The sequence below is a fragment of the Alligator mississippiensis genome, chromosome 1 (genome assembly GCF_030867095.1).
Source record: "Alligator mississippiensis isolate rAllMis1 chromosome 1, rAllMis1, whole genome shotgun sequence".
NCBI classification, from domain to species: Eukaryota; Metazoa; Chordata; order Crocodylia; family Alligatoridae; genus Alligator; species Alligator mississippiensis.
The window spans coordinates 361,228,046-361,250,261 of NC_081824.1; the positions used below are offsets into that span (position 1 = coordinate 361,228,046).

At 41.0% G+C, this 22,216-nt stretch overlaps 1 protein-coding gene across 1 annotated transcript; it reads left to right on the forward strand.

The window, feature by feature from the left end:
- The first annotated feature begins 414 nt into the window (after positions 1–414).
- On the forward strand, positions 415–21,608 carry POGLUT2 (protein O-glucosyltransferase 2). The gene is made up of 10 exons (XM_006266601.4): positions 415–999; positions 5,585–5,790; positions 7,788–7,993; positions 8,701–8,778; positions 13,804–13,976; positions 16,830–17,067; positions 18,359–18,568; positions 18,980–19,069; positions 19,586–19,690; positions 21,363–21,608. Exons 1-10 carry the CDS (start codon positions 818–820, stop codon positions 21,378–21,380), a joined length of 1,506 nt encoding a protein of 501 aa, XP_006266663.1. The 5' UTR covers positions 415–817; the 3' UTR covers positions 21,381–21,608.
- The last annotated feature ends 608 nt before the right edge of the window (positions 21,609–22,216 follow it).

Genomic DNA, 22,216 nt, shown 5'->3' on the forward strand with positions numbered 1-22,216 from the left:
GTATTTAAGAGAGAATTTGGGCACTATGCTTACTTTCAGATTTTTGTAGGCATACTTTGCTATTTTTAAAATGCTTATTTCTGTCATCCGTACTGCCTGAAAGACTCAAAGGCTCAGGGAATAGAAAAGCAGGGAAGCTGGCTATGTACAACATGACAAAAAAAGCGTGTGTGTGTGATCCTGACATTACTCATAGGAGTTAATGAGTCAAACCTTTTTTAAAGCCTTCTTAAGCCGCCAGTCAAGTTTTTAGCTGCAATACACAGCAACTCTCTGCTTCTGGCTCCAGCACTTCGCCCGTGGCCACCCCCCAAACGCTTGTTGGGCTGGGGCGGAGCTGATTGCAATGATTTCTTGTCCCCGGACTACATTTCCCAGCATGACCGCTCGGCCTGGGAAGTGAGACTTCATTATTCATTCGGAAGAAGTTTTGTTGGACCAATGAGCCAATCCCCTTCCTTTTCAAACCCGGCTGAAGCTTCACATAGGGTTAACAAGAAGATGCTCCTCCAGCTTCAGGGGTAAAGGCAAACAAGGCGAGACAGCCCCAGAGACAAAGAAATCGGGAGGCGGCAGCAGTGAACTAAGGGAAGTGGCTGCTTCCTTGTGACCCGGTGAAGGGGAAAGTGGAAACATTCAGGCCAGCTGAGGAGCAAACAAGGCAGCGCTCAGCCCAGCCAGATGTGGATCTGAGCAGATGTTACTGCAGCCGTAACTGAAGCACCCTTTGGTTGTTCTCTTACAGCTTTCCTCCTCCTCAGCTGCATCCGTTTTCTTTCTTCTCGTTTGGGTTTTTCCTTCCGAAGAAATCTTGTCAATGTTCAGCATTTGGCTGCTTCGTGGCTTACTTCTTGGAGCAATTCCGGTGCGGAGTGTGTGGGGTGGAGGAAGCCAGCTGAGCCCGGAGAGCAGCTTGATCTGGGGACCCGGGCTGAGAGCAGATGTTGTCCTCCCCGCTCGCTATTTTTATATTCAGGCTGTGGACACTGCGGGGCGGAGGTAAGCATTGCAGCTTCTGCTCAGAGATTCTTTGTTGTGGGTATGGGCAGAGATCTGATCGCGGAAAAGGGCACAGTCTTTACTGCCCAGAGCTGAACACAGATATGGTGCCAATTGCTACAACATCTTAAAGTCTCCTAAGCAATTCAAATTCAAATGACTGTGCCTGGGTATTCCCCAGGCACCATTCTCACAAACAGTTAAGCAGATGTTGCTGTTTTACTCCCAAGGTGTGTGCTTTATAGCACAGACACAAGTTACAGAAGATGCTCTGTTTTGAAACATCATCTGACCCCCATGCAGTGAGGGTTCAGATTTTCCCTTGATTGGCCACTTCTGAAGTGGTAATTTTTGAAGTGATGTGCAATGCCATAGCGGGGGCGGGGGGGAGGTGATCACCCCAGGCGCCAAAGCAAAGGGGCACCAACAGGCGCTGCTCAGCTGGAGTGGGGCACAGGAGGGAGCCAGGAGTGGCTCGCTTGGGGGCAGTGCAGGGATGGGAGAAGGGCGGCTCCTGCTGCTGCGTGCATTGGGGGGTATTTGCCCCCCCAGATCTGTGCATGGAGCAAAGGCGGGCTGCCACTGCAGGCTTTGCCCTGGGTGCCAAACTTCATTGCTACGGCACTGCAGCTGTGCCCTTGTGTTTGGTCATGGCTAGAGGCTGTTTTCTGTGGCCAGATTGGGTGAAAATTGTCACTTCTGTCTGCACCCTTAATGTTTGGAAGATCTGGGTCACATCTACTGGATTCCTGTGACAGAAATAAGTTTTCCTACTTTTTCCCTGTTAGCACACACATCTATGCTAAATGCCATTGGTATTTGTGCATTGCCAGAAGAATTAGCCCTATCCTTTGCTGATACCCATGTCTGCAGATCTTGTATTCCTTGCCATTTAATTAAGAAAACTGCCTAATTTGTATTTCTTGCAGAAATGGAAATTATTGGTGTCAAGGCTCCAAATCATACCTTTTTATTTCATGCATCTCTTTATTCAGTCAATGTCATTGTTATATGTGTATCAAATGTTCTTGTCATTAAATTAATTGCAGCAGTCCAGGATGCCTGACCATAACAAGGAATCAGTGTTTATGCATGACACAGGAAAGCAAAATATCTTGTAAAGATACAGGAGAGAATTTATTGCAGGAATAAGGGGGTTTACCAATTAACTTCTGTGAAGCTGTTCTCCTTCCACCCTCATTCAAATAGGTCCATAGATTTTATTATTTTTTTTATGTTCCTTTCTTCCACTTTAAGAGAGAAACTTACAGTTAAAAAAAACTACAGTTGGCTTTTCAAAATCTCCTGTCCTTCGATCCATTGCTCTAATATGAAATTTACCATTATGTCAATTTTTCACAAGCTTCATAAGGGATACGGAATGGGGAAAGGCAATGGGATACAGACAAAATAGAAGCATCTTGGTCCAACCACCTAGTAACCACTTACTCTGCCTTGTCAAGCTTTTATACAAAGGTAGTTGGTCAGTTTAATTTGTGATATGACTTCTTGCTTTACCTGCTTCTTTCACTGCCACACAAACCAGCATTCCCCCATACAGTTGAAGGCATGCAATCTGAGAAACCATTTGCAAAAAAAAAAAATATAAGAGATTAAATGTATAAAAGAGAAGGGGTGAAGCACTGGACCAGGTTACCTAGAGAGGTAGTGGAATCTCCATCCTTGGAGGTTTTTAAGGCCCATCTTGACAAAGCCCTGGCTGGCCCTGATTTGACCAGGGGGTTGGACTACATGACCTCATGAGGTCCCTTCCAACCCTAATTCTCTATGATTCTATGATTATGTAAAATGTTAAATAACCCTAATTTGTTCATAAAATCTAAAGCTTAATTCTGAGTTCAAATCAATTAACTGGATCATGACAGGAAAACCCAGCAGAGAAGTCCACTATCTTCCATTTGTGGAGTTTTCAGCACAATATTCCATCAAGATGCGGGGCAGTTCATTACCTTTTCCCTCAGGGTAAGATTTTCAGAGACAACAATGAAAGCTGTGCTTAATTCTTGCATATTGGTAGAAGTTAGACTTCTGTATGCCACTTATTCATTTGAAAAAAATCTCCCTCAGTCTTTTCAACCTATCAGTTCTTCAGGACCTGAGGAGATCAGTGCCATTTGTAGAGACTCTGTATGCCTTGGTATCGCCTCCTAGATTTTCTCTTAACTTCCATGGCAGCACAGTTTCTCAAAGATTTATGCTATTACTTTGTATCATTGTTACATTTCAACACATTTCCCTTTCTTGAATAAGATTCTACAGACCTTCTTACATAAGTCAAATAAGTGAGGAAGCCAAATAAAGTAATTCTATTGGGTTTAACCTTTTCCTATATAGGGATTCCCCCAAGGTCACAGGGGGCGTGTCTACACATTCATTAATGTGCATTGAATTTAGTACCTCCATTGTGAGGTACTAGTAAAAGGCGCTTTAACATATTTTAATGTATACAGGTTTCCCTCGCTTTATGCTGTACATGTGTTCCTAGAAAATGGCACACAACTCGAATTTGCATAAAGGGAACCCACTTTACAGTGTAACAAATAGAGATACGTTCAAAGACCTCAACTGTACTGACCCCATACCCACTTCTACCACTTCTACAAGACAATTTTGGTACTTGCCAACAGCAGACAGTACACACAAGCACAGGGTTTGATGAATTTTACCATAATGGGGATGGCAACTACAGAAACATATCACAGACAATGAGTGAGGAGCACAGATCCACCCAGGAAATGATATTTTGGTGTGTGTCACTCCCACAATGCACCACACAAAGCAGCTGACTGTAGACTTCCACCACACCGATTGCATAAGAGTGAATTTACCTTGCATATAACAAACTTTTGGTATAAAAAGGGTCATCGCATAAGAGCAAGTTCACACATACAGAACCCACATAAAGCAAGGGAAACCTGTATTAGCGAAAGTGCAGTTTTTTGTGATGCCTTAATGTGCATTAAAATAGGCTAATGCGCATTAAAGCACATGTGTAGACACGCCCAGAGTGAATAAAGTCACCTTGTCATGGACAGCAGGTGCCTCCTGGCCAGCTCCGCATACTGTGAAGTTCTTCATTCCTCAGAGCAACTATGGGAAAGGTGATACAACTGCAGAACTGTCTTATAGGCTCCCAACATAGTATAAATATGCTATTATCTGGAATTCTATCCAAACAAATGGAGTAGGTGTTTAATACCTGGTAGTGCCTAGTGATGTGGTAAAACAGTTCCTTGTATTACTAATTCTCCAAATCATTCAAGTTTAGGCTAAATTTTTCCATGCTTAGTGTCTGCCCATGGAAAATTTCTTTTTAAGGTCTGAGAAAAATCCTTTAAGCAGTTTTAGATTGCATTTCTACTCAGAAATTTGCACTTGAGATTTTCAGTTTTTTTCTATATGAACAGATTATTTTCAAAGAACCATGAAACGGACCCATAAAACCAAGAATCAGACCATATGTTGTTCTCTCAATAAGATCTAGAAAATAAAGCACATGTGAACCAAGTTGTAAAGATAAGAAAGTGTTAAGGGGGGCATGTGAAAGTTGTCTATACATTTTGAGTGCCACTTATCTGGAGCTCTCACTATCACTATTACTCGTATCAGCTAAAGTGTCACTGGCGGAGTAAGTCTAGAAGCAGTGAGAAGGGTTATCATATTTAATTTTTAGAGGCTGTTCTCTGAGCAAATGAGCTAGAAGCTAAAGCTCCCTGCTCCTGAGTCCTTTATTACTTGTGTGCTCCTCAGTGCAAGTTATTGGGACAAGAACTGGGGAGGAATAAGTGGCCAGCATTGTTGCTTCCTTGCCTTAATCAACAGCACAGTCCACCCCCCTGGTTATGGCCAGAGTGAAAGGTAGAAATAGTCCAAGATAGCAATAAAGAGATTAAAGGAGGGTGAAAACTGAGGAGATTGGACCATTGCAGGAAGAGGGCCAATGCAGAAATAGAGTATGGGAAAGAAGGAACCAGGAGATAGGAAGAGAGAGAAGGGTAAAGAAAAGAGAAGCGGGAGAGAACTTACAAAGCTCACAATATACACACCTATATCTGGAAAAATGTGAATGAACAGCTTATCACCAATTAGGCTGTACAGTACTTTAGCTTTGAAACAGTTGATATATAGGGCAGGGTGTCTCAATAATATCCTTCTCAGTGGTCTGTTAAAGACAATGTTGTCAGAATTTGCAGTGGTGCTGATACCTCACAGTCAGAGCCAGACTTTCCAAATTGCTTGTTCCTATTTAGGCACCAAATTTTCAGCAGAGTTCAGCACTGAGAGCTGGAGTCTCTTGGAATTCTGTCCATTGTTGTCACAGTGGACCTTGTTGGTTGCTCAGCAGTTATGAAAATCTAGTGCATATTTAGGTGCCTAAATTGGAAATTAAGTCTTCAGAAAACACTGCACCAAGCATTTGGAAATCTGTCCCCGTAGATCCAATTTGACCCTCAGTGAAGTCACTGGGTAACTTTCTACTGACTTCAAATAGAATCGGATCAGATCCAAAGAAAACTGCTGTGTGTTTGCTTCTTAATGCTGTTTGTATTTGTTTTCTGGGTAGGTTCACTTCGTCTCCGGGTGAAAATGCATTTCAGGTGAAGATCACTGCTCCTGATGAACAGTTCACTCGAGTAGGAGTGCAGGTATTAGACAGAAAAGATGGTTCCTTCATTGTGAGGTACAGAATGTATGCAAGCTACAAAAACATCAGGATAGAAGTTAAAACCAAAGATAACCATGTTGCAAAGTCCCCATATATTTTAAAAGGTAAGGAGAAAGATTAACTTGATGGTTCCTAACTTCATTAAACTCAAGGCACTGTTCGGAAAATGCCAGCTCTTAGTTTTCATTCCTTTTATTACTACAGAGAAATAATAGAACAATTCTTTTCTTGCAAAGAACTTAGAAAGACCACAAAACGTCAGCATATTTTTAACATTATGGATTCCTATTTGAAATCTCTAGGTTTATCTTGTGAATCGTGTTTGCACACTTACATTGCTTACAGTGCTAATATTGTGTGGCACCCCATGGCAGCCTTGAATGGATCTCAAGGCACCTTGGTTGAGAATCACTGGATGAAATAATACAATAATATTTTATATAATCTCCCTTTTTTATCCAAACAATATTCTTAAATGCTTTGTAGTAACAGGACACAACCTTGGAGGAGCTCAGTGTTTCTCAGGAGGTACTGGGCAGCCTCAATTGTCACTATAGCAAATGGACAGTTAAGAAGCTCAGCATCTGCAAGGATAGGACCTTAAATACTACAAGACAGCAACCAATTTTCTGAATATATTACAGAATGGAATGCTGTAAAACTAAGACATGGCAAATACTTCCATACATTTGTTTAAAATGCAGCTATTAGCTGTTTGCAAACTCTGCACTGGGGCCTAGTTGTAGGCTGGTATAGATGTGTGGAACTCAACTAGAGTCAGTAATGGCCATTTATACCAGCTGAGGTCCGGGGGTATTGTTGTTAAAAGACTGACTTATCAGGACATGGCAACTTACCACCTGCTTTACTTCTATGGTATTATTTATATAAATAAATAAGCTATACTTCCTGACCCTTTCCTCTGACCTTCCAGGTTATCTTTTTGATGAGGCTAGTTTTCTTTTTAGGGTGTTCAGAACACATCACAGATATTTCCAGAAACAAATAATATATAAGAATGTAATACACAGTAGAGCAGTGATGTCCAACCCACAATACATGTGGCATAGGCAGTCAGTATGCGTTGCACGCAAGCCCCAGACACTGAGTTAAAGAGGGTACTGGCAATAAGAATCGGGGCAGCACTCAGGAAGGGTAAGGGGATCAGAATGGCACTTGGAAGGGAGTGGGGGTTAGGGGTAGCTCTAGAGCTAGCTTCAGGGATTTGGCCTTGCAGGAGTGGCAGAGGACAGTATGGCTAAGTTCAGTGTTGCCACCAAGTGGCAAAAGGATTGGGTGGGCCTGGATCACAATGGTGGTTGATTATCAGAGTGGTAGCATCTCATACTTGGGACTTAACTTGTGGCATGCTTGCAAAAATGGTTGGCCACCACTGCAATAGAGAATTCAGCTTTACCACACCCTGGGGAGGTGAGGAAGTACTAGCCAGGAAACAGAGGCACAGACAGACTAAATAACTTACTCAAAATCACAAGCCTGTGGTAGAACCAGGACTAGAGCCCAGATTTCCCAAGTTCTAGTGGAATTCCTTAACTACAAGAGCATCTCCTTCACCTGGGAAAAAGGTGATAAGCCTAAGAGAGAATTAAGATGATGTATAGTATTTGCATCTTATTTTAGGTCCTTAACATACATTACAGTATGATGACAACATCAGAAAGTCTAATTGAATTTGTTGTTTTGGCCACACGGAGTAATTAATTGGCATAGCTCTTCTGGAATAACTATTCTATTGCAGCTATTCCAGAAAAAAATCTTTGTGTGGACAGTTGATTCAAAATGAGAAAAAATACTCTGATATTATTTGGAGTAATATATTATTATTCCAATATCAAAATGGGGTGCAGAAGCAAGTTCCCCGATTGCCAGTTCAGCTTGCTGTTGTTGTTGCTATTCCAGTCAATTTTTCCTGTGTAGACAAGGCCTAAGAGAATCTAAATTGATACACTAAGAGGGAGCCAAGTATGCTTTATTCCACAATTAACTGATTCCTGTCTAACTTTGAATAATAATATTGAGGGTAAGTAACTTCTAAATTAAATGTCATGCTTGTACTAATAATTTATTGTGTATATAACAGGACCTGTTTACCATGAGAACTGTGACTGCCCTCAAGAAGATAGCAAAGTATGGGTGGAAGAGATGAGCTGCTCTCATACTATTCCACAGATACAGAAGGACCTAGCTAATTTTCCCACTGTTGATCCAGATAAGATTGCAAAGGAAATTCCAGAAAGGTTTGGACAAAGACAGAGTTTGTGTCATTATACTATAAAAGATAATAAGGTACAGTATGTGATTTAGCTGAAATACCACTGGGGAATCTACTAGTGTGTCAAACATTTAAGTTACTTACCACTTTAGAAAAGATTCTTGTCACCCATTCTTGAAGGAGGTATCACTCTACTGCTGTTTGCTTCATTGTTTCTAAAATAATAGTTGTCTATTTAGTGATCTTTTTCATTTACAGAGCTCAAAAAATGCTAAGCCATTCTTTGTAAAGTATTTTCCCTCCATGTTATGAATGTAGCAGTTGAAGCACAGTGGGGAAAAAAATAATTTTCCCACAGTGTTGCAGCAAATCAGTATCAGAGTGGGATGCTTAACCAGGTCTCCTGATTCCAAGTTCAGTTTCTTGCTTCTTGAAGAGTCACAGAGGTCTGAATCATTCTCAGTTCTCACTAACGAAAGCCTACTGACTGTTGTAGTTTAATTTGGGAAGGTAATACAGTAGAACCATACTTGAAAGCAGTGCGTTTCTGTTTACACGAGACTGTTACAAAAAGTGACTTGCAAAGGGTGGAAAACTATGTACATATTATTTTCCCATAGTGAATAATTAAGGAGCTAGGGCTAGGACATTCTAAAGCTTGCTGAATAGATTTAAAATTAAACCATAAAATCTCCCTGATTGTTATTTTACAAAAAATATCAATTTTTAAATGTCATTTTTAAATAAAACACTAATGCAGTAAACTGTAAATTATTTTTAGGTCTATATAAAGACATATGGAGAGCATGTAGGCTTCAGGATTTTCATGGATGCCATACTACTATCTTTGACTAGAAAAGTGAGTATACATTAATATGTTATAGATCAAATAAGGTAGTCTTTAAACAAAATTTACCATGAAAACTTCTGTATATTTGTTGACCTTTTTCCCCTTTAAAAGACTATTATTATATTATTTATTAATAAGTGATAAGGAGAAGAATTGTTCCTGGCTGAAGCTGGGATATTCTGATGTGCTCTTTGATTAGTTTTAGACTCTAAATTAAAAAAACATTAATTTCATAGTGTATACTTACGGGAAATTCCCTTATGGGAATTTATTTAAAAAAGAAAATTCTATGCACCTTCCAAACCATCCAATAGAATTTAATTATAATCATACTTGTAGATTTTCTAGATTAGCTTAAAAATAGGGAATTTATTGAATTCTTGTATTACATTCTCTACACCGAGCAAAGTGGCCAGAGTGGAGGAGAGAAGTGAAAGAGCCAGAGAAGAAGTAACCCCAATGTGACGTGCCCCAGCCCCAGACAAAACCAGGGCGTACCCTTGAGACCATTCCTGGGGTGCCCTTTCCCCCACAAACCCCTCTCTGCTTTCTGCTGCTTGACCAAACCAGCTGAGGTGTGCCAGGAGCCAACTCCTTGGTCTGTAGTGCCTCAGCCATACCTGTCTCACTTAGTCTTGCCAGACCTTAGTGGATTTTGCCAGGTAGAAGGATCATACACTTGTCCGGTCATGCACTCAATAAAAATAGATCCCCCTTTCCATCAAATGGGATAGCCTGTATGGTCAGATACTCTGAAAACAAGTAGTAGGAGCATTGCCAGCAGATCAAGGGAAGTAATTACTCCCCTCTATTCTGCATTGATGAGGCCCCATCTGGAATACTGTGTCCAGTTTTGCCCCCCCACCACACTATAGAAAAGGTGTGTACAAGCTGAAGAGAGTCCAGCAGAGAGCAACAAAAATGGTTCCGGGGCTGAGGCACGTGGCTCATGAGGAAAGGCTGAGGGAACTGGGTTTAGAGAAGAGAAGACTGAGGGGGGATATGATAGCATCCTTTATCTACCTGAAGGTGGGTTCCATAAAGGATGGAGCTAGACTGTACTCAGTGGTGGCAGATGACAGAACAAAGAGCAATGGTCTCAAGTTACAGCAAGGGAAGTTTAGATTGGATATTAGGAAAAACTTTCTCACTAGGAGGCTGGTGAAGCACTGGAACGGGTTACCTAGAGAGGTGGTGGAATCTCCATCCTTTGAGGTTTTTAAGGCCCATCTTGACAAATCCCTGACTGGGATGATCTAGTTGGGACTGGTTCTGCTTTGAGCAGGGAGTTGGACTGGATGACCTCCTGATGTTCCTTCCAACCCTAATTTTCTATGATTCTATGATCACTGACATGAAGTGGTTTGTAAATAGATAACAAAAAGGATTTGTTATAAAGAACAAAAACAAGCATAAGGAATCATCCATATATTGAAACAAATGCAGAGATAAGAATAAACAAACAAAAGAAAATATCAGAACAGTAACCTTAAATCCATGGATAGAGTCCCTAGCCAACTTCAAGAGGTTAAAAAGCAGACCCTGCTTCTGACACCTCTCTCAGGGCTTCATGCAAGTTCTCCCACTAGCTTGTTTTTCTCAGCCTTCTCCTCTCAGGCTGAGAGATTCCAGTTTCCCCTGTACCTGGAGGCACTAAAGACAAAGCCATGCTCAGAGCCAGGCTTAAGTACAGTTCCCCTTCTGACTATTCACAACATATGCCACCAATTCTGAGGGGGTTCACACTATGCTGGTTACTTCCTGCTCTTCAAAAGTGCACATTTTGCCAGATACAAGATTCTCGTAGTGTTAATAAGAACTTACTAAAATCAGGAGGATATGTGCATCCTTTCAGATATGGAGATTTGCTAATCCAGTATACCGTCTCTTTCCCAATAGTTGGACAAGACAGCTGTCAAACTTAATTTAAAATGTAACTTTAAGGGAGCCAGTAAACAACTGAAGTCAAATGCTAATTCTCAGTGGGCGACATGAGACATTTACTATCGAGCTACCCAATTAGCTTTGCAGTAAAGTCTCAGCATCTGTTAGGCTGCAGGAAATTAATTAATTCTGCTGTAGGTTAGCACTTGTAAACACAAGTACTATCCTATATCAGCATTCTTTAATGCTCAGCAATGCACGTGTAGGCACTGATGGGATTAGCTGGGGCACATGGGTGCTTCAGTTTGGGGGCTGCCTGGTGGATAGAGCACCCTCGTGCTCCAGACAGCCCCTCTGCAGCATGCTGAGCTGAGTCAGAGCAGCCCTGGGCTGGCAGACTGAGCCCCCCAGGCTTTCTGCCAGACAGGGCTGCTCTGACCCAGCTCAGCATGTTGCAGTCCTGGGCGCACATGTAAACATGGCTCCCAGGAGCAATAGACTCTGGCGCGATGTGCGCCAGAGTTTATTATGTCACATTAATTTTATGTGTAGATATCTCCAATGATTACGTCTCTAAGTGTGAATAGGTGAGGGCCACTTAAGTTAATCACTGCCTTGCTAAAAAAGCCTTGGGTATAATATATGTATATATCAAAATTACATTTTTATCGAATACTACACTACAATACATACAGATATGAAAATGACAAAACTGAACCCAACTTCACTCTGGCTACAAATAGGGACTAAACACCAGAGGAATAAGTCTCATTTAGGAGACTATCCATGCATGCCACACCGTGAACTCCAAAGGCAACTTTGTTTTGCGATGACGGCTTGACAAATAAGGTAGTTATAGAATTCATTGATTAAATTCTCTACACTGAACAAAGTGGGCAGAGTGGAGTAGAGAAGTAAAAGGGAAGAAGTCCCCTCAATCCAAAAATTAAAGAGCACCACCATAGGCTGTCCTTTAAGGACTCTGTGAAAAGTCCTGGCACACAAGCTGTGACTGAGGGTAGGAGGGATGTGCCAGAAACAGGCCTGCAGCACAAAGGAAGGTGAATATTTTAAGCACCACTACTACTACAAACCAGAAGAGCACAAACGTGGCTGTGAGTTCCTTGCTATATTCCTTTGAGGTACACTACACCCTTGCATCATGGATTTTTTTTTTTTTAGCTTACTTCCTGTGGAAACAAATTAAAATTCTAGGGAATACCATTTGTTTCATTCTTATTCAGTTCTGTAGGACTTAACTGTTTGGTAAGATGATTAAAGAACAAGGAATCTATTGTGTTAGAGAAAGGGATCGTAGCTTCCTGATCTGAAAATGTAACCATTGTTTAAAATGTGGTATATTGTGGCTTGCTTATTACAGTTACAACCAGTAGATGGCACTGCGTTCTTAAAGATTTATTTCTGAAGATTAAGACCCTGCCCAGCTCCTTTGAAGAGAGAGGGCATTCATTAAAAGACAGCATTTTTATGAATATAAACTGAAAATAAGAACTTGTGTTCTGTATGCATCTCTAGCCAGAACTTCCATGCCTTTCTAACCTGTTCTTGTCGAGGAATATGCTGACAAAGGTTTTCTTGTGTCATTAGTTTAGAAAAATAGATTTCACTCTCCTTCAACTGTATAAAAGGGTGTAGAGACGCTGCTTGGTATTTGGCAAAAGATTAGTTTCTATCTCTGTCTATGAACATAAGCTGAGTCAGAAACCTTGTGTAAACTGCTTGAACTATGTAGGAAGCTAGCTGTGCTGGAATGTGGTTAAGCAACACTGAAATTAATTGCCTTGTTGTTCTGGACAAACAAAGAAAGCAGAAGAAAAGTTTTCATAAATATCCTCTATGGAGAGGCAAGCAGTGCACTTATAACTGAATTATTGCATTTATACACAGAATTGAATTAGAAGTAGTTTGGTGTGGTTTATTAACATGCAGAGATAATGTTTATAATTTTCCTCAGAAGGTTGGTTATGTTTTGTGATGCTGAAGAAAGACTAATGCTTAACTTTGGTCAAAATTAACATCCTGGTAAAGAAATGGAATACACAGAACCTTATATTTAATGGGAATAATACACTTGCTCATTATGACGGAAGCAGAAGATTAGTAGTGTCTTTAAGTGATAAGATTTTGTAAAAAGGATGTTAAATAAGACACTGTTGTTCATATGCAAATTTGAATGTTTTTTGTAAGGAAGTTGATTGGATTAGGGAAAGACTTAAAATTATGAACAAAGAAAGAAGTTGCTTTGTTAAATCTAAAAACAGGATAAGTATTTTGTGATTCCTTTTTTTTGTGTTGCTAGTTTATTTTCTAACATGAGGAGAACAATTCAGAGATTTAAAACACATGTTTTTATACAGTATTTCTAAACTGTAACAATCTATTGCCGTTGCTTCTGAATATAAATACAGGCAGTCCTTGACTTACAACTTTTCGAGTTACGTTTCTTACATACAACATTTATAAATTGACACCCTGTTTTAATTTCATGATATCAGTTTCGACTTTACAACGCTTGATCTGATGTGACACCATGCCAGCGAACAAGTTCGCTGTGTCGCTCATCTCCCTGGAGAACATCTGTCCAAACTTCCTTGGACACTTTCTTTAAGAAAGCAGACAAGACTCCAGAAAAACCGGCATCTAGGACTCCTGAGAATACTCCAGCCAAGAACCCTTCAAAAAGTCCAACCAAGAGCCTTTCAAAAAGTCCAGTAAAGTCACCTCAAAGAAGTCTTTCCAAATCAATATGATTGCTATTTACCATATAAATACATTAATGTATCTATATTACTCAACTATAATTGATGGAGTACAAAATTCTGAGGTATTTTTGGTGAAAATAGGGTATCGGGCCTTGGTTCAGGAACCAATCCCCCATTTATAACATTGTTTCTTATGAGAAAATTGGTTCCAAGTTGCAACATTTCGACTTAAGATGCAGTTTTCAGGAACCAGTTGTGTCATAAGTCCGAGGACTACCTGTATACCAGCCCAAAACTTAATATATTCCCTGATATCTCTTAGTGTGGCTGATTTTAAATCTCAGATGCCATATTAAGAAAGCCAAAGAATATTTCTGTATATTAACAGACAAGATATAATATTAACATTCTATTTGTCTTTGCTTAGGTGACTATGCCAGATGTAGAGTTTTTTGTCAATTTAGGGGATTGGCCTTTGGAGAAGAAAAAAACTACACAGAACCTTCATCCTATCTTCTCCTGGTGTGGATCTACTGAATCAAAAGACATTGTGATGCCAACCTATGATCTGACAGACTCCGTTTTAGAAACTATGGGCAGGTAAAAAATCTTTTGTAACTTTCACAAAATGTTAAGTGTGGGTAAATGATCTTCCAAAGTATATAGTGTCAACATTTTAATAACTGTATCTTGTGTTTATTCAGATTAATTGTTGTGATAACACTAACACACCAATTTCAGACCTGACAAAATATACATAATGTATGAGTGTATCTGTTTTATAAATATTACATAATTGTCACGTTCCTTTCATTTCTCTTTCTGTTTGAGAAACCAAAAGGAAACTAAATATAGTCAAATAAATAAAACCATTACCCTTCCTACCACCCAGCTTCATAACCAGGAGGATAATTTTCAACTTCTTTTTTCCCTGTTACTTCTTGTTTCTTCACATTTTAATTTTGGCCAAGTGTTATTACTTTTTCTTCTTCTATAACTTATCTAAGATACATTCAATCCTTTTAAAATCCATATAACCAAAACTCACATAGTGGCCCTCATCAACTACCACCTTAGTTTCTGTAACATTCTTTCCTGGGGCCTCACTAATAGCTAGGGATGGATCCAGGGAGCTGCGGTGGTACAGTCACACCTCCCCCCCACCTTCAATTCCTGCTTCAGGTGTAGGGAAGAATGTCCAGCTCTTCATCAGGAGGGAGGGAAGAACTCTGAGCAAGTTGGAGACTGTCTTCAACTTGGTTCTGGTCAGACCTATTAGGTAGTGGCCAGTAGAGTTGCGGGGTCAGAACACAGGCATCACACCCTGGGCAGAGCAGGTGGGCGTGGGAAAAAATATTGTGTCAGCTGTCAGAGAGCAGCAGCAGCAATGGTGGCATTATCTGCCACATTTCAGCTGCTGCTGCTGCACCACAGGTGTTAGCTCCAGCTGGGGGATGAGCTTCTCCTGCCCTGGTTGTGGTAGCTGCCAGGGCATGAACTCTTCAGGAGCTGTCAGTTTCGGGACAAGGGCTCATGCCCCGATTGTGTCCACCCCAGGATTCGCTGCTGCCTATTCTCTAAACATAGCAGCCAGAGCCCACAACCATGCTGCAGCAGCAGCAGCTGGAGTGGAGCACCCAAGGCATGGTCTGTAACACTGCTGCTGCTGATCTCTGGCCATCAGAATAATATTTCCCCTCGTGTCTCAAGGTATGGAAGGAAGCCTACAAGATCCAGGTGGAGAAGCAAGGTCACACAGGGCTAGGGACATGCAGGGCCTCACTAATTTCCCACTTTAGGGTAGAGAAGGGTCTGCTCCCTGTTCCCTCACCCACTGCCCCCACTCCTAGGGGGTACCCTGGAGCTGTAAGGAGCAACCCCCTCCCCCCTGCCCTTGTTGGACCTCCCCCAACTCTATCAGCAAAAAATTCTAGATCTGCCCATGCTAATAACTGTATTGCTACCTCCAACGATGCAAAAACAGATTATTGTATCATTTTCCATGTCCATCACTTTGAATCCATTTGCATCATTCACCTGCTCAGTACTTCACTGCATTCAGTTTGAGCTTCTTGCACTTACCATTAAAACTCTACATAGCACAATTTCCTTTTTATATTCTCCAATCTCTTACCATAGTGCTTCTCCCCACCCCACTGCCTTTTCACTCTTCAAGGATAACTGCTTCTCCATCATTATCCAGCTTCATCCACAACCACCTCCATGTCCTCTTCCATCCTCTCCTTGCCACCTAGGTTATCAGATCTGTGTAGTGACCTTTCCTCCTCCAAATTTTTCCTCAAGACCTGGCCCTGCCACAATGCCAGGAGTTATCAACCTATTGGCACTGGTTAGGCCTTATCTATAGTATTGTGTATAGTTTGGGGCTCCCTAGTTGAAGAAGCACGTGGAGAACTTGTAGGTGGTCCAGACACAAGCAATAAAAGTGATAAAAGCACTGGAAGGCAAGACATATAAGGAAAGGTTGGGAGAACTAGGTATGTTTAGCTTAGAGAAAAGAAAATTAAGGGGAGACATTATAGTAAAGTCAAATATGTAAAAGATTGCCCTAAAGAAGAGAAAGAAGAACTGTATTCCCTCATTGTAGATGGCAGGACACAAAACACTAGCTTTGCATTGCAGCAAAGCAGATTAGGTGATATCTCAGGAAAAATTCCCTTACTGTCAGAACAGTATGCCAGGGAACAGATGGCCCTGGGAAGTTATGGTATCCCCTTCACTGGAGGTCTTCAAGAGAAGACTAATCAGAAATTATTTAGGAATAGGATTTCTATATTCTTTCAGGGGGTTGGGACCTCCAGGTTCCCTTCCAGTTCTATTCTTTCCAGTCTGTTTAAACTATTTTGAATAACTTTACTGAAACAAGTAAAAACACTGTGAGTGCATCTACACGAGCTATTAATATGGCTCAAAAAACTTTGGCATATTTCGCACTGGAATCAAATGCTCCCGGGCACAGCATCTTCACAGGCACCCAGGACCGCAGCAGTTTGAGCCAAAGCAGTTTGAGCTGGCAGTAGGCGTGGGGGTTATCTCCAGGCTCTGGGCGGTGGTGTTGGGCAGTGGAGGGGCTGGCTGGTGCACTGCCAAAACTGGAGCTGTGTGGCTGCCATCTTGGGGCTGCTCTGCCCCTGCCCAAACTACTACCGTCCACACATGCGGTTCTGCACAGTAAATAACTCCACTGTAAGATAGTACTGTCCCAGACATTACTATCTTACGGCAGTTAATTAATTTACTGTGTCCTAATACCAGCACACGTGTAGACTGTGAGGTTTTACTGTGGAGCTAGTCAACTCCACAGTAAAGCACACGTGTAGATGGACACTGCATGTAGCAACTGTGAGGTAGAAGCAGCCCCAGAATTGTTTTTTAAAAACTGATGCATAAAAACTACAAAATACCTCCTTTTGAAATGTTCGTCTTCTCCAGAGTTAGCTTGGATATGATGTCTGTCCAGGCCAACACTGGGCCACCTTGGGAAGAGAAGAACAGCACAGCATTTTGGAGAGGACGTGACAGCCGAAAAGAGAGGCTTGAACTTGTAAAGCTCAGTAGAAGATACCCAGATATCATAGATGCTGCTCTTACAAATTTTTTCTTTTTTAAGCATGATGAAAGACTCTATGGTCCCATTGTGAAGCACATTTCATTTTTTGATTTTTTTAAGGTAAGACATCAACTATTATTTATACTTTTTGGTAGATTTAATGTCCCTGTTTGAAGGTTTTTTCCTCAAAATATCTCTGCATATATAACATATGCAATAAAGCATATTCATTTTAAAACACAAACCAAACTTGATGATAAAGAATTATACTTTCATTGATTCCTGTACAGTCCTTTTAGGTTTAGAATGATTACACTTTGCTTATTAGATTTGGTGATTTTTTTAGTAACATCCTGACCAATCTAATCTTCCTAAATTCTTTTTTATTATTTATCTATCTCGTCTAGTGATCATATCCCATCCCTTCATAGTATTACTTAAGTAATGTGACCAATCTGATAAAAGCAATGGTACATATTTGTTTACGCAGTTGAAGAATTGGGAGCTGAATTTAAGCAAGGGTTATATAGCATAGAGGATACGTCCATGTACCGTCTGCAACGTAATGAATTTCACGCTAAATTCTAATATTATAAAAGCCTGAGTTTGTCTGTCTGTCCATAACACTTTATTCGCACTCTGATTGGTTGTCTGAAACAACCAATCAGTGCTCTAAAAGCATTCCAAATAGGAGGCGTCCCCCCATCCCTGCTCCCTGGCAGGGTACTGGCCAAGGGGGACAGAGGAGACAGCAGGGCAAGCTTCCCCCCTACCCCACTGCTCCTGGGAGGTGGCAGTGCAAGGTGCTGGCAGCACAGCACTGGCCTTGCCCCCCCACTTTGGCCTTTCTGCCATTGCTGGGCCCTGACAGAAGCCAGAGGGGGAGGGAAGCGAGAAGGGGAGGGAGGGCACACTGGCAGTGCCCCACCGCCACTGGGCCCTGAAAACAGCTGGGAGGGAGGGAGCGGAGCGGGGATGTGGGGAGGGGGTTTCATGCAGCTAGACGCACAGTGGTGGCAGCACTAGGTGGTGGTTGCAGCCACTGTGTGCAAGCTTTCCACGCCCCCCCCCCCCCATCCCACCCCACACCTGGCGCTGTGGGGTGGAGCAGTGGGGGGACGCACAGAGACAGATTGGTGGGGAGACGCAAGGGGTTGGAGGTAGGCGGTGGCAGCACGAGCCGGCGGGTGACAGCACTCCATCCCCTCCTGCTCCCCCTCCCCCATCATTCTTGACAGGCGGTTAGCTAATAATAAAAATAAAATCTTACAATACAGTGCTTATCCAACACGTTCTGCTTATCTCAAAGTCAGCTAGCTAGTATCATTTAATGTAACAGTAACAACAATAATCACCTATTCAAATTATCTGGGTCATATGTTTATTAATAGTGTATTACTTACTTTTTCAGTATAAGTACCAAATTAATATTGATGGCACAGTGGCTGCATACAGATTGCCTTACCTACTAGCAGGAAACAGTGTGGTGCTAAAACAAGACTCCATCTACTATGAACATTTTTATAACGAGCTGCAGCCATGGAAACATTACATTCCATTCAAAAGTGACCTGAGTGATCTACTGGAGAAACTACAGTGGGCAAAAGATCATGATGAGGAGGTATGCACATATTTAAATATTTAACAATGTTTCACAATATAAGTAAATAACCTAATTACATCTGTAGGTCTTCAGTGTCACATACTGTGTAGATGGACAAGTTAGATATATTTAGATTGTACGGTCCACTTCAGTCCTTGCTTTGAAAATTGATTTGATCTTATGAGAAAGTTTTATTCACAACATAAAAAATTAAAGTTATTCTGGAGAAGTCAGATTTCTTTCTCCTTGCCATATTATCAGTAATAAGTGTTTGTTATACTATGAGCAACTCATCACAATGATACCTAGACACTTACTAACAAAATTGGAAGATTAATTATATAAACCTATGCACTGTAAATTGCATTTCAGAATTACCGTTGACCTCTCCAGAAATATTCCTATTTTGGGATTTTTTTTCTTTGATAGGTAAAGAATATTGCAGAATCTGGACAAGAATTTGCAAGAAATAATCTCATGGGAGATCACATATTCTGCTATTATTTCAAACTTTTCCAGGTTAGTTTATCTTTAAACTACTAAAAGAAAATTATGGGTGTGACAGGGCACAAATACTGGAATTGGCCACTCTAGTGAAGTTGCAAAGCAAACCAGAGCAATCAAGAATCTTAAGTAAATTACAGATAGAGCATGCAAGTTATGGCCTATAAGATCCCTTAAAACTAGATTGGCAGTTTAACAGAGGCATTTCAGTTCCCATAAATCTCAGTCTAATCTGAAATCTCAGCCCATATTCTCTACTGCAGTACTCAGCAGTGATCAAAGAGTTCAGAATCACACATGCCCCCTCCAAACCACAGCTGAAAATGTCTCTATATTAGCACTGAGATATTGACACATCCGGTGAGGCACCAAATAGTGTTCTTGTTTGTAGCTAAGTATCTCTATAATCTGTGACATGGTAGGAGGTTTTGAGAAATTGTTCGGCCATAGAGATACCACATGACTATTAATTTGAGTTGTGCATGCATCACAGTTGAATTCATAGGATAAGAATCCCTTTTCTTGAATTAGGCATATGCTAATTTACAAGTGAGTGAGCCAAAAATCAGAGATGGCATGGAGAAGGTGCAGCAGCCTGATGATGACCTCTTTCCATGTTCTTGTCACAGAAGGAAGGTACAGTATGTGCATGTCAAAGATCTGATCCTGCAGGGTGCTGAATGTTTTCAGTATTGTAGCTTGGCTACCATGTATCCAAGAATGGAACATGTACTGGGTCAAAGAGAGAGAGCAAGGAGTATGACATCACTCTAGATTCTAGTCCATCTTCCTAACACTAATTACTTTTTCAGATGACCATTTCATGTAAAAAACTAAAAGGGAATGTCTAGATAAGCACTCATGTGTGATATGTGGTGCTGCAGACACATCTGCAGCACTACACGTGCTGCACTTGCAGGCATTCCCCACACTGCTAATTTGCAGTGTGCGGGGTGGGGAAGAGTTTGACACTGGGAGATCCCAGTGACAGAAAAACCTGCAGTGGAAAAAAGCAGATTTGTGCACGTGGTGGCAGCGTGTACCGTCTGAATCAGGATCCTGACCAGCCGGAGCCATGCTGGCCCCAGCCTCCCTTACCCCACCTCTACTACTTCAGAGTCAGGGCAGCCAGGATCTGGAACCAGCTTCAAAGGGAAGTGGTGCTGGCTCCTACCTTAGGGGTATTTGAAAGAAGGCTTGATAACTACCTAGCTGGGGTCATATGAGCTTAAACTTACCAGGGGTCATATAAGCCCAGTATTCATTCCTGCCCAGGGCAGGGAGTCAGACTTGATGATCTGCTCAGGTCCCTTCCGACCCTACATTTATGAACCTGGGGCAACATACTGTGTACCAGAGCACACGTACACGGGCATTCCTTGGGGACAAGTAGCAGCAGTATATATTGTGCCACTGCTGTTTGTCCCTGGGGAACTTCCCGTGCCTGCACATCTGGAGCTAGCTAAACGGTCCTTTAAGTAGGGACCAGAACTCATTCCTCTCACCCTCTCTGAACAAGTGAATCTTGCTTTATTGTGTACACAATGGCACAACTTCAAATGAAAGGGTAGAGAGGGCTCCCATCCATGTTGGTCTACAGCTTGGTGTCTAGGGTACTCTCCTAGGACGTGGGCTTCTACCCTTTCAGGATGAGAATACAATTGAACCCAGGTCTCTCATTTTCTGCACTGATGCTTAAACACCGTTCTATTGTATAGAAGGTGGGCACAATTTCACTGTCTTTTTACTGCATCTATAAAGGAAAGAGGCCATGATGCTGAATTTTGTGACAAGCCTGAATCTGTTGGTGTCTCAAGCAGGCTCTGAATATGCTTATTCTGCATCACGCACGTCAGGGAAGATGGTGTGGTGAGGGAGGGCACTAGTTTGAGTACCCTGAATGGGCTTAAGAATGAGAGAACTACTAATCTACTCACTCTGGCAGGAACATACAGCAGCACAACATGAGAACTTTATTGGCAAAATTGTGGCATCTATAGATATTTAGTTAGGCAATGAGAGTCACACGACTGGACCTAAGTATCTAAAAGGTAAGGCTTTAGCTTTATGTAGAACTGGGCGCAAGGTACCTGCACTTATCAACATACATTGGCCCATTAAAAACATAAAGAAGCTGCAACGATTATTTTAATTGCTGTGTTGACACTGCCCAGGGAGGGCCTTGTGTGGTTTTTTTTTTTTTTTCAGTCACTGTACAGAGAAAGGATTAATGAATTAGAGCAAGAGATGAAAGACAATCTCAAACATTGAAACTACAGTCATTAATATTTTTCCTTCTTAATTACAGGCCAAAGATGAGCTCTAACACGAAGAAATTATATTATTTGTGGAACATTTATTTACCCTCAGAATTCCTTCTTTAAAAAAAAAAAAGGAAAATGTTAATTACAATTTCAGAGGACAATACAAAACTTATTGTGCAATAGTCCACATTAGAAATACCTGTTTTCTTTTGTATCAAGCAATGTTAATAGAATTTGGGTTTTAAACATTTTTACAATTTTTTTTTAATAAAATCACTTTTATTTCAAAACACCTTGTTTTCACTGTCCTAATAACTGATCCTGAACAGTGGTTGGAAGGAGACACCAATCAAGCTGCTTTAACATGTGTGAATTTAAAAGTCTAATGCCAAATTCTTCTTGAAGTTTCTATTTAGTAAGAAATGACCAGATACAAGTTAATTTCAAACCATCCTTCCAACATGGTTATAGGGGACTCTCTTTCAAACATACACAGCTCACATCTTCTTCCCTTAGAAAGCCAGTTTTCTAAAAGATAATATCCTTTCTATGTATCTTTGAAAAGTCCCACCGAATTTAATCCATACAAAAATAATGGATAGTTAAAATACTATAGAAAAATAATCATTTTTGTTTACTTGATAAAGTTTATCCCTAGATGATGCTTGACAGGTGTAAAACAACATATTGTTTTCTGACATAATGATATTCTTAAATCAGTCAATTTTCACCCTCCACACACTTTATCCTCAATGGAAGTACTGTATACAAAGCATCATGAGGTCAGTGTCGATTATGATAGATTTAAAATTCTTCAAGTTCTAAAAATGTGTCCATATGGTTCTCAACCAAAATGAAGGTTTGTATTAGTTTCAGTTCAGGTTCCATACTGCTAAGA

What these genes read in the sequence shown, in the direction of transcription:
- POGLUT2 (XM_006266601.4), top strand. Translation starts at nt 818, where the DNA reads ATGTTCAGCATTTGGCTGCTTCGTGGCTTACTTCTTGGAGCAATTCCG. An exon ending in GTGGACACTGCGGGGCGGAG is followed by an intron (nt 1,000 to 5,584) that starts GTAAGCATTGCA and finishes TTTTCTGGGTAG; the next exon opens with GTTCACTTCGTCTCCGGGTG. An exon ending in TACTATCTTTGACTAGAAAA is followed by an intron (nt 8,779 to 13,803) that starts GTGAGTATACAT and finishes GTCTTTGCTTAG; the next exon opens with GTGACTATGCCAGATGTAGA.